This window comes from Thamnophis elegans, chromosome 2 (genome assembly GCF_009769535.1).
Source record: "Thamnophis elegans isolate rThaEle1 chromosome 2, rThaEle1.pri, whole genome shotgun sequence".
NCBI lineage: Eukaryota > Metazoa > Chordata > Lepidosauria > Squamata > Colubridae > Thamnophis > Thamnophis elegans.
In genome coordinates, this window is record NC_045542.1 from 4096656 (window position 1) to 4108813 (window position 12158).

At 46.1% G+C, this 12158-nt stretch overlaps 1 protein-coding gene across 1 annotated transcript in view; it reads left to right on the forward strand.

Annotated features, from left to right (window-relative positions):
- Positions 1 to 12158, forward strand: part of RFX1 (regulatory factor X1) — a 56602-nt gene that overhangs the window by 28682 nt on the left and 15762 nt on the right. The window contains exons 9-14 of the mRNA XM_032209479.1: positions 484 to 864; positions 3864 to 3958; positions 5736 to 6177; positions 8497 to 8678; positions 11020 to 11139; positions 11534 to 11649. Coding sequence (XP_032065370.1) covers positions 484 to 864; positions 3864 to 3958; positions 5736 to 6177; positions 8497 to 8678; positions 11020 to 11139; positions 11534 to 11649 — 1336 coding nt within the window. The remainder of the gene's footprint in view (positions 1 to 483; positions 865 to 3863; positions 3959 to 5735; positions 6178 to 8496; positions 8679 to 11019; positions 11140 to 11533; positions 11650 to 12158) is intronic.

A 12158-nucleotide genomic window follows, 5' to 3' on the forward strand; every position in this document is an offset into this window, starting at 1 on the left:
TAACCCTTACCTTAAGTTGAATCGGCTTTCTTTCAACGCGCTACTTAAAGCGCCCTTCTTTCTCCGCGCTGGCTGTTGTCGCCCTGTTGATGACGTCAGCGACGCGGTTTAATCGGGCGCGGCTTAGTCGAGCGCGGTTTTGACGGGTCACGCTTTAACCCTCCTGCAAAAGTACTCCCTTTATTTCATTCAAGTGATCCCAATAAGTCCTGATCCAGGATTAGTCTACCCTGTCCTCCGTCTTTCTCTTGTGGCTTGTAGCCATCCAGAGATTTCTGCCACTGACCACTCTACTCTACCCAAATAGTGAAGTGGAAAAAGACCCAGAGCGGTGATGGTTTCTTGGTCTTGAAGGTCCCTTTTGTTCTATAGAATATAGAATAGCCAGAGTACTGGGACCTTCTGTCCTCGGCCTCAGCCTTTACGTTCTTGTTTCTTTTTCCTTTAGCTCTGATGGCTTTAGTCTTTCTGTTTATCGTCTAGAATGCAGACAGTGGTCCTTCTAAGAGCAGTCAGCAGCAGGAGCAGCCGCAGGAGCAACAAGGAGTACAGCAAAACCTCTCCCTAGAATGCAGCAGCAGCAGCAACAGCAGCAGCAGCAGCAGCAATGCACCCCAGCTGGCCAGCTGCTGTTTACCCGGCCCGGAGCACAGGCTCCACTACATGCACTCCCTAGATTCTGCCTCGGAGCAGTGGGTGGAGCTGGTCCGCATGCTTCCTCAGCCACTCCTCCTGCCACAACAGAAGGTGGTGATAGAGCAGCTACCATTCCTCTCCTCTCATCACTCCAGCCCCGACCAGAGAGTCAAGATTCAGAGAGTCCCTCAGGTGCTAGTGTTCGGAACAGCAGCTACGGCGCTTAAAGTAGGTCCAGCAAAGAAGGGCAGCAACCGAGATCCAAGAATAGCAAGCCCTGTGCACACCCACTCCTTAAGTGACAGAAAGGCAGAGCAAACTAACACCCTTCAACTTCTCTGCGCCCCCCCCCCAAAGGAATCTCGTCGTAATCATTGGTGGTGGTCAAACGGCAATTTCCCCTTTCCCCCCCCCGTAACCCTGCCAGAGGAGTTGAAATTCTTGGACCTCTTTAGACTTGGAGTTAATTTTGCTTTACATAAATAAGGGGTAAATATAGGAACCTTAAGGAGCGTGCGAGATAGAATTGTTAGAGATGTGATGGCCTAGGGCAGTGTTTCTCAACCTTGGCCACTTGAAGATGTCTGGACTTCAACTCCCAGAATTCCCCAGCCAGCGAATGCTGGCTGGGGAATTCTGGGAGTTGAAGTCCAGACATCTTCAAGTGGCCAAGGTTGAGAAACACTGGCTTAGAGGATGCTGGCTGGGGAATTCTGGGAGTTGAAGTCCAGACATCTTCAAGTGGCCAAGGTTGAGAAACACTGGCTTAGAGGATGCTGGCTGGGGAATTCTGGGAGTTGAAGTCCAGACATCTTCAAGTGGCCAAGGTTGAGAAACACTGGCTTAGAGGATGCTGGGTGGGGAATTCTGGGAGTTGAAGTCCAGACATCTTCAAGTGGCCAAGGTTGAGAAACACTGGCTTAGAGGATGCTGGCTGGGGAATTCTGGGAGTTGAAGTCCAGACATCTTCAAGTGGCCAAGGTTGAGAAACACTGGCTTAGAGGATGCTGGCTGGGGAATTCTGGGAGTTGAAGTCCAGACATCTTCAAGTTGCCAAGGTTGAGAAACACTGGCCTAGGGGTTTTCCTAATTTATTCATTTCCAGCTTTCACATCTTTTATGTGAAACCACCATTAAGCCACTATAAGCCACTGACGCAGTGGTTAGAATGCAGTGTTTTAGGCTGGATCTGCCCACTGCCAGCAGTTCGATTCTCACCAGCTCAAGGTTGACTCAGCCTTCAACCCTTCCAAGGTTGGTAAAATGAGGACCCGGATCGTTTGGGGGGAAATATGCTGACTGTAAATCACTTTTAAAGGGCGCTGCAAATCATTACGAAGCAGTCTATGTCAAAGTACTATTGCTATTTACGGGACACATATAAACTCTTTAAACAAATTTCATTTGAGTGTACATGGAACTTAAAATATAAGTTTTAATAGCTAATCAGGATTTCAAGCTGGGTTTGTGAACAAGGTTCAGTCTACGAAAGAGGAATACTGAAATACTAATCATAAAGAGTATTTTCTGATAATTAAAAAAAAACACTGGACATTGGTATTGGTATTGGTATTTTATTATTTGTATGCCGCCCTTCTCCGGGAGGACTCAGGGCGGCGAATAATTCAAGGGGGGAAAAAAAGGGGAACATAAAAGACAGAATACAAATAATAAAAGTAGACAACAGTCGCACAACCATACATGTCAAGAGGGGAGGGAACTCATCACCCCCAGTCCTGCCGGCAAAGCCAGGTTTTGACGGCTTTTCGGAAGGCCTGGAGAGAGGTGAGAGTCCGAATCTCTGCGGGGAGCTCGTTCCAAAGGGCCGGAGCCGCCACAGAGAAAGCCCTCCCCCCGGGTGGTAGCCAGATGACATTGGCCGGTAGATGGAACCTGGAGGAGTCCAACCCTGTGGGATCTAATGAGCCTTTGGGAGGTAATTGGCAGCAGGCGGTCTCTCAAGTACCCAGGTCCAATACCATGAAGGGCTTTATAAGTGACGACTAGCACTTTGAAGCATATCCGGAGACCGATCGGTAACCAGCGCAGCTCGCGGAGGATAGGTGTAACGTGGGTGTACCGAGGTGCACCCACAATCGCTCGCGCGGCTGCATTCTGGACGAGTTGAAGTCTCCGAATACTCTTCAAGGGCTGCCCCATGTAGAGCGGACAATAGACATCTTTGTAAAGAGTCATTTTGCACATGATGGAGGGGCAACTGCAGTCAACTACAGTTCTGAATAATTGTACCGTACGGTGTGTTGTTATTGTAGTTGCAATACTTCCGAGAGTACCTGCATTTTTTTTTACTCTAGCTCTGCGCTTTGGTGTGTGGGAAAATGTACTTTGCCTTGCATTCCTTTCTTAGCGATCGTAATGCTGAACTTATTTTGTCTAATCAGAGGACCCGCGGTGTCTTTCACTTACACAGAGAATTCTTATTCCATAGAAATTCTGGGGTGAGGATTAGCCTTTGATCAGATTGAGATTGAGATTGAGATTGAGATTGAGAAGTTTATTTCTATGCCGCCCTTTTCCTTGGGGGGACTTAGGGCGGCTTACAACTCGAAGGGGGGGGGGAAACAAACATTTAACACGTAGGACAATACATCATTAAAAAAACACAACATTCGTACCATTCGGGTGGGTTACAGTCTTTAGCCCCAGGCCTGACGGGATAGCCAGGTTTTGAGGGCTGTGCGGAAGGTCTGGAGGGTGGTGAGGGTACGAATCTCCACGGGGAGATCGTTCCATAGGGTCGGAGCTGCCACCGAGAAGGCTCTCCTCTGCGTAGTTGCCAGTCGACATTGACCGGCAGATGGAATTCGGAGGAGGCCTAATCGATGGGATCTAATAGGTCGAGTGGAGGTAATTGGCAGTAGGCGGTTTCTCAAGTACCCAGATCCACTACCATGAAGGGCTTTATGGGTGACAAGTAGCGCCTTGAAGCGTACCCGGAGATCGACAGGTAGCCAGTGCAGCTCGCGGAGGATAGGTGTTATGTGGGTGAAGCGAGGTGCAGATCAATCCATGATAACTGAATGTCAGATACAGGATAAGAGCAATGCCCATGTGTGGAAGAAAAAGGATTCTGGTGGCCCAGGCGTGCTTTAGGGAAGTCTATTGGGAGGGGAGGGAGGGGGAGAAAGGGAGGGGGACGGTAAACACGGCCTTACTTCTTCATCTCAGTTTGATTTCCCTTTCCTTCCTGCTGCTCGTGTCCTCAGGTCCAGCAGCTTCAACAGGTTCCCGTGCAACATGTCTATCCTAACCAGGTTCAGTACGTGGAAGGAGGAGATGCCAGCTACACAGCAAGTACCATGTGAGTGTGAAGAATGCCCTCGTCCTTTCTCGCCTGGACTACTGTAACGCTCTCTACATGGGGCTGCCCTTGAAGAGCACCCGGAGGCTTCAACTGGTCCAGAATGCGGCTGCGCGGGTTATCATGAGGGCACCTAGGTGCTCCCATGTTACACCCCTTTTAGGCGGCCTGCACTGGTTGCCGGTTGTCTTCCGGGTGCGATTCAAGGTACTAATTATGACCTTTAAAGCGCTCCATGGCTTAGGCCCAGGGTACCTGCGAGACCACCTACTGCCACCAGTAGCCTCCCACCGTCCAGTGCGATCCCACAGAGTTGGCCTCCTCAGGGTGCCGTCGGCCAGACAGTGTCGGCTAGCCACCCCCAGGGGGAGAGCCTTCTCTGTGGGAGCGCCTTCCCTCTGGAATGAGCTGCCCCCGGAGCTTCGTATAATCCCCGACCTCTGGTCCTTCCGACGCGCCCTAAAAAGTTGGCTTTTCCAGCAAGCCAGCCTGGCCTGAACAAAACAAAATAAATTATTGATCATTGTTAATTTTAATTTTATTTTTTTTAAAAAAACGTTATTGTTAATCTTAATTGGGTTTGTTTGGGATATTCTATTTAATTTTTTTAAAACTTTTGTATTATGTGTGTCTTTTAATGTTGTACGCCGCCCTGAGTCCTTGGGAGAAGGGCGGCATATAAATCGAATAAACTTAAACCTAAACCTGCTTATGCTATCCTGAAGCTTGAGCCCAATAATTTAATTGGTCAGATTCAGGGTGACGAAGCCACTGCTCCAAATAATGGCACACTCTAGTTTTCCACACAATGGCAAAATCTTTCCGTATTGTGTCCGAACCAACGGATTCCATATTATTTCTAAACCGTAGAGATAACCCCTATTCCAACAAAAGCTGGAACTGAAAACATTTCAAGAAAGAATCTTATGCTACCTTAAAACATCCATTATTGTGCCCCAGTTGTATCTGATAGGCTGGAGTAGGAGTGCCCTTTACATGCCAGAGAAAACCTGGCAGGAACAGGATGCCTGATATGCATGCTATTATTGGTATTTTTACAGAAACTTTTAAAAGAATAAATCTCCTGCTTCTGGAACTTTCCTCCTCTGTGTCTGTTCTGCTCCGGGCAATGGAGGATGGGGAAATCCTGGCAGCTTTTCTCAGTTAAAATGCAAACGGAGTTTGGGATTCCACTTCAACGTCTTATTTACTCAGGAGCTTCTGGATGGGGGCAAATCATACAACATCTCTTTACTGTTCTGCTCCGGTCAATGAGGTTCTGCTCGGGCAGCCAGTTAACTCCACGCTTAGGAATCTCTTTCAGATCACGTTTATTATCAGGCATCCTTAATAGCAAAACTTACAGTTCAGTGTTAAGATTCTTCTGACTTTCCATGATCTGCCCCATCACGTAGTGTAAAAAGATGATGATTTTATCCCCATGCTGAGTGGAGATGCAGAACGCTACTATTCCGGTTCACAAAAGCAATTGAACTGCCCGGCTATAAACTTTGCACGTGGGCAAGATGCCCCGGTGGCCAATCATAAACAAGAGATGTGATCACATGTCATGGAACTACATTTCCCATAAGGCAGTCTCTGCCTGCATTTCCCATGAGGTAGTTTCTTAAAGGAGACCGTTCTTAATTCCTACACTAGCTATATACTGTGCTGTGTCTGTCATACAATTCTGGATATATGTAGTTTTCTCCTCTAGGTTGCTGTTTTCCCCCTAAGGTGTGCATGTGCTTATTTGACCGTGTTTCTTCCATTTCAGACGCTCCAACACTTACCCTTACACAGAAACCCCCCTCTATACTCAGAACACTGGAGCAAATTACTATGAATCCCAAAGCACCCCAACGCAGGTCTCCAGCCCAGCATCCTCACAAACAGTGGCCAGCAGCGGCTCCGTACCTATGTATGTTTCTGGAGGACAAATAATAGCCAATCCAAATGGAAGCAGCACTACAGCAGCAGCAGCAGGAGGAGGAGGAGCAGGAGGAGGAGCACCAGCAGCGGCCGGAAATGGTGCCGGTGGTGGCAGCACTACCGGAGGTGGTGGTGGTGGTGGTGGTGGTGGTGGTGGAGGAGGAGGAGGCGGAGGAACTGGTGGCAGCAGCAGCAGCAGCACAGGGACCTACGTGATTCAAGGAGGTTACATGCTGGGAAGTTCCAGCCAGTCCTATTCACACACCACCCGGGCCTCGCCCGCAACGGTAAGTTTCCACTGAAATATTTGCTTGTTGATTCAAAGGAACGGGACATTTCTTTCCTTGCTGCCAGTGCAACTAGCCTTATTAATGCAGTGATTTTCCAAGCCTACATTTTGGAAAAAGCAATGTTTTGTGGGCAGACTGCTCTAAAAGACAGCTTAGTGTTCGTGTTTTGCTAGTCTCTCTGAAAAGATGCAATTGCAAGAGTGTTGGGCTATTGTTAGGTTATACCCTCAACTCCCCAAAAGAGTAAGCTACCCGGAGTCCTTCAGGTGAGATGCGTGGCCATACACATTGAATAAATAAATGAGCAGACCAAGTTATGGATAGCACATTGTTGTGGCCCAGCAGGAGCCGTTGGAGCTGCCACCAGACTCCGACAGCGAGGGGCCCTATGAGTCGGCTCTGGAGGATGTGGAGGACCCTGGACAGGGTTCCGACTCCCAGCAGGGCACAGAGAGGCTGGTTGGCCACCAGGAGGCGCCTGAGCCTTGGACCAGTGGGGAGGAGACAAGGGAGTGTGATCCTGACGTCCTGCATTGGAGCAGTGGGGAGGAGACAAGGGAGTTGTTCCTGGATGCCCAGCAAAGGAGGGCTAATAGGCGTAAGGAACAGTTGCGCAGTTACAGGAGATAAGTGAACTCAGCTGGTGGTAATTAGGCTCCTCCCAAGACTATAAAAGGAATGGCTTTGCACACGCTCGTCACAGGAATCAACGTATTTACTAGAGCTGGAGAACTCTCGTGGCTAGCTTGGCAGGCTGGATTGCTGCCAAGGACTGGTCTGTGCTGGATTTCCTGTCTGTGTGTTAATAAATCCTTGAAGTATCTTTGTCTCTGCATGCTTTGGTGTAGGACGAGGGAGGTCAGAACAGCACATTATGCTAACTGAGTATATATTTTGAATACACTCCAAAAGTTTACCTACAATCTCTCACTAACCTGAGATTTTAGTAGCACACTTTTTTTTTAAAAAAAAAAACCTGTTTCCTCAAAATCAAAGAGAATTTTTAATTCCTCAAAAGTTAATTTTCCCACAAAACCCCAATAAATGACCTAAAACCACAACTTTTCTAGCTGATTTAAACCCTATGGCAATTTCTCGTAAGATTTCTTCTGGTGAAGGAGATTCTCTTTTTCTATGTTATTCTCAGTGGATTTCTTTGAATTTCATTTTTGGAGATAATGGAAGGTACGGCTACTGTGGCTAGGTTTTCCTGCTGCCCAGATCTGCGGCCGTCTTGGGAGTTCACTTAAGGTGCCTCCCTTTGGGAGACTTTACTTACAACAGCCAAAGATTCTGAATCTGTTTATAATCTCCCAATGGATTCTTGGGGGATGCAAGATGACGCGATAAGAACAAGGGTAACATTTTTGTGTCTGTGATTATAGCTCAGATTTCATGCATTTTTTCTTTTAGGCCACAAGGAGGACATGAATTAATTGTTAGAATTAGTTTTTTTGCCTAACTTTCGTTACATAAGAATTGAAAAAGTATTCCAAAAGTACTTTTTTCTTTCCAAAAGGTAACTGGACTTTCTTGGTTTTTTTCTTCTGAAAACATTTCACTTCTCATCCAAGAAGCTTCTTCAATTCCAGCTAACTGCTGGGGAAAGGATTCATATAGCTCTCTAGTGCTAATGACTAGATGACTTCAACGAATATAAATATAACCTTCCATTCTCCATCAGTTAGAACTGAAGAGGCTTCTTGGACGAGAAGTAAAATGCTTTCAAAGGGAAAAAAACTCAAGAAAGTCCAGTTGCCTTTTTTTTGGGGGGGTGGGGAATCACCTTTGGGACAACAATGACCTGGATGATTGAGAATCTCCATAAAATTGAACAGTATACAAAATGCTTTTTCTCTTTTCTCTGCCTCTCTTTAGAACTATTATAATTCATAAATCTCTTCACATTGATTTCCCAAATGAAATGAAATTGATTAAATGTTTAAATCTATCAACATGCATAGAAAAGGCAAAATATATCATACTCAAAAAGAGCAACGAACAGTTGTACAGGCAGGCAAAATGCAAGAGTTATTTTGACGGAAATAAAAAAGTTTGTTTTGGAAATGAGTGGATAGCAGATCAAAATAAAAGTAATAAAAAATTTCAGCTGAAACTGAAAGAATATTGAGAAAGTTATTTAGGATTAGTCAGAATTGGCACTGGTGGTGGAGTTCAGGGTGCAGAAGTGCAGGGCAGCTGAAAGGGTAGAAATGGGGGGTGGGGATGGGCCGTGGTGGGAGTTGAAGAAGGAAACGGTAAAGGCTTGGGAGGTAACTTGAAGGATCTGTGAATTGCATTCCTCTTGCTTTGTAGGTCCAGTGGCTCTTGGATAACTATGAGACTGCTGAGGGTGTGAGTCTTCCTCGCAGTACCTTATACTGCCATTACCTCCTGCATTGTCAGGAGCAAAAACTGGAGCCAGTCAATGCAGCATCTTTTGGAAAGCTAATCCGCTCAGTATTTATGGGACTCCGAACTCGCCGGCTCGGAACCAGGTAAACAGATGGAAGGGTGTGTAACAGTGGTGGGTTTCAAAAATTGTTCGAACCTACTCTGTGGCCTCCTTTGTGGGAGTGGCTTGCCGCCCATGTGACCGGATGGGAGTGGCTTGCCGCCCATGTGACCGGATGGGAGTGGCTTGCCACCCATGTGACCGGATATGAAGATGCCGACGACACTTGTCAGAACCACCTTAAATCACCTCACACACACCACTGGCCTGCATAAGAATAGGATGTAAACTTGTTTTTTAAAAGGCATCTTTGGTTTGCGTTAAAACAACTTCAACACACGCAACGTTCTGATTGCACCACAAATGCAGCAGTCATCCTTACCTTTCACAGAGGCACCGAGTTTTATAAATATGAGCATGATAGTGTAGAATAATCATCTCCAAGGACCAGTGGTGGGTTTCAAAAAAGTTTGGAGCCTCTTCTGTAGGTGTGTCCTGCTTTCCGGGTCCACTGGTGGAACCTCTTCTAACCGGTTCGGTAGATTTGACGAACTGGTTCTACCGAATAGGTGCGAACTGGTAGGAACCAACCTCTGGTGTGTAACCAGTATGACTTCCCCATATAAGGGCGGGGGGAGGGAGTGTTAAATTTGTGTTTCTGTTTTTATACTGGCAACTATTAGGAGGACACATATTGAAACAAGCATTTGTTTTGGGGAGGAATTGGATTAGCTATAAAACATGGATTGTATGTAATTATGGGGAATAATACTATCTAGCTTCCCAAAACATAATTAATTAGATAAACCTAGCAGCTGCATTCACACAGGACAACCTAATCGGTTTAATTTTAAATTCTTTATTACTGTATGCCTTAGCTTTGCATGTGACCCACGGTTATTTGATCAGTTTACAGTATAGTATTTGATGCTAAGTCAGAAAAAGCTTAATTCAATAAATTTGAAATTTAATAAATTTGTATGCCGCTCAATCCCGTGGGACTCTGGGCGGCTTACAGGGATAAGATAAAAAAGTTAAAAATTAAGAATAAAAAATACAGTTTTTAAAATAACACACCATTCATTCTCTCTAAGTGGGGCTGGACATTGATCAACAGCCCCAGGCCTGCCGGAACAGCCAGGTTTTCGTGGCTTTTCGGAAGGCCGAGAAAGTGGGAAGGGTCTGGATCTCTACGGGTAGATCGTTCCACAGGGCTGGAGCAGCTGCAGAGAAGGCCCTCCCCCTAGGGGTCGCCAGCCGGTATTGTCCGGCCGACGGCACCCGGAGGAGGCCCAACCTGTGAGATCTTGTTGGTCGTTGGGAGGTATGTGGCAGGAGGCGGTTTCTCAGATAGCCAGGTCCTAAGACATGTAGGGCTTTAAAAGTAATGACTAGCATCTTGAAGCGCGTTCGGAGACCAATGGGTAGCCAGTGCAGCTCGCGGAGGCTGGGTGTAACATGGGTGTATCTAGGTACACTCAATATCGCTCGCGCAGCTGCATTCTGGACCAACTGTAGTGTCCGAACACTCTTCAGGGGCAGCCCCATGTAGAGCGTGTTACAGTAATCAAGCCTAGTTATAATAACTAGTTAAATGTTCTGTGAACAGATTCGGTATTTCGTCAAGTCTCCAAGGCTGAAGAGATGCAGGTTCAAATCTCATTCCAGTCATGAACTCACTAGGCAATTTGGCATGAATAATAATAGCATGTTTTTTTGGAATACTTAAAATACTTCATAAACCTTTATTGAATCGGTGGTCCCCAATTTTTAGCAGTCTTGGAATTTTGTGAAAAAGTTAAAGGTACTGTCAAATAACGGCTACCTTACATATTTCCATAATGATCACAACATACTGCTTTCACAGAGGGGCAAGCTGGTAAGGACAGAAAAAAAATTAGTTGCCCAAGATCTTGAATCCAAGATAGATGATTAATTTGAACCTTAACCCTAATCCTTGCCAGCTCCTTAGAATGCTAGTTTTTATTCTGTAGTCTTTTCTTGGGGATCATCCTAGTCTCTCACTCCAGATTTGCTCTCTTCTTAGTCTAAACCAGTGTTTCTCAACCTTGGCGACTTTAAGTCCTGTGGACTTCAACTCCCAGAATTCCCCCAGCCAGCTATGCCAAGGTTGAGAAACACTGGTCTAAACATATAAATGAGAGGTTTTTTTTCCCCTTCCTATCTAAGCAAGCTTCCCCTATTCATAATAGCGTTCTAACCCACCTGCTGCCTCCCTTTCTCAAAACTGGCTAGAATGTCTTCATGTTGTCTTTTCCATTCTACCGAGTTTATTTGGCAGGAGGGACATTTCTCCAAAGTAAACGGTTTGTTATGGTCTAATCGATTTATATACAGGCTTCTATTTTCATTTTTTCTTTCAGAGGGAATTCTAAATACCACTATTATGGGTTGCGCATCAAAGCCAATTCCCCATTGCTGCGGCTCATGGAGGACCAGCAACACCTGGCCATGCGGCAACAGCCTTTTTCTCAGAAGCAACGGTAGGAGATTGTGCGGGGAAAGTGCGGAGTTCAGTGACAGAGGACGTATTCGTGGGTTGTGAAGATACTTGTTTAAACTTAACCCACAGCCCTAAAAATCTAATATGGGGGCCAGTTGGATTGGTGGTATAAGATTTCTGTTGGAACTTTTAAGTTTCCCTGCTATCTGGTTTTGTAGTAACCTTTGGAAGGTTCTGATTAGTACTTTCCCCTACCTTTTGGTTTAAATTTTGTGCAGTCTCAGAAGAACTTCCTTTCTACCTACATCCAGTTTTGAATATAGTTTTGGTAGGGCACCACTGCTTACCTGTCCTGATGCCATGCACGCTCCCTTCCTTTCCTCACTATTACTGTGCTCTGAAATGTCTTGACTCTAAGCTACTTTGTCTTTTAGGCTCAAACCTGTTCAGAAAATGGAGGGCATGACCAACGGAGTAGCTGTGGGGCAGCAACAGGCCTCGGGGCTATCTGATATCAGCGCCCAAGTGCAACAATACCAGCAGTTCTTAGGTAAGAATGAGGCTTGAGACACTGAGAACTTAGAGTACAGTGTCGGCTGGCGGGCCCCTGGAGGAGAGCCTTCTCTGTGGCTGCTCCGACCCTGTGGAATCAGCTACCCCCAGAGGTCCGGACCTCACCCACTCTCATGGCCTTCAGAAAAGCTGTTAAAACCTGGCTGTTCCGGCAGGCCTGGGGCTGTTGACCTTAGTGTTGAGGTCCAGCCCCGATTAGAACGTTATGTGTGTTGTGAATTTTAAACTATTTTTTTTATTTATTTTGCTTTTCTTTTTTCTTCTTTCATTGTAAGTCGCCCGGAGTCCTCCGGGATTGGGCGGCCTATAAATTTAATAAATGAAATGAAATGAATGAGTAGGAGGCAGAAGAGAATATGTACCATCCTTTATATCACTGACCTTGCGGTATTTCTGCGGTGGTAATAGCAATAGCAGCAATAGCAGTTAGACTTATATACCGCTTCATAGGGCTTTCAGCCCTCTCTAAGCGGTTTACAGAGTCAG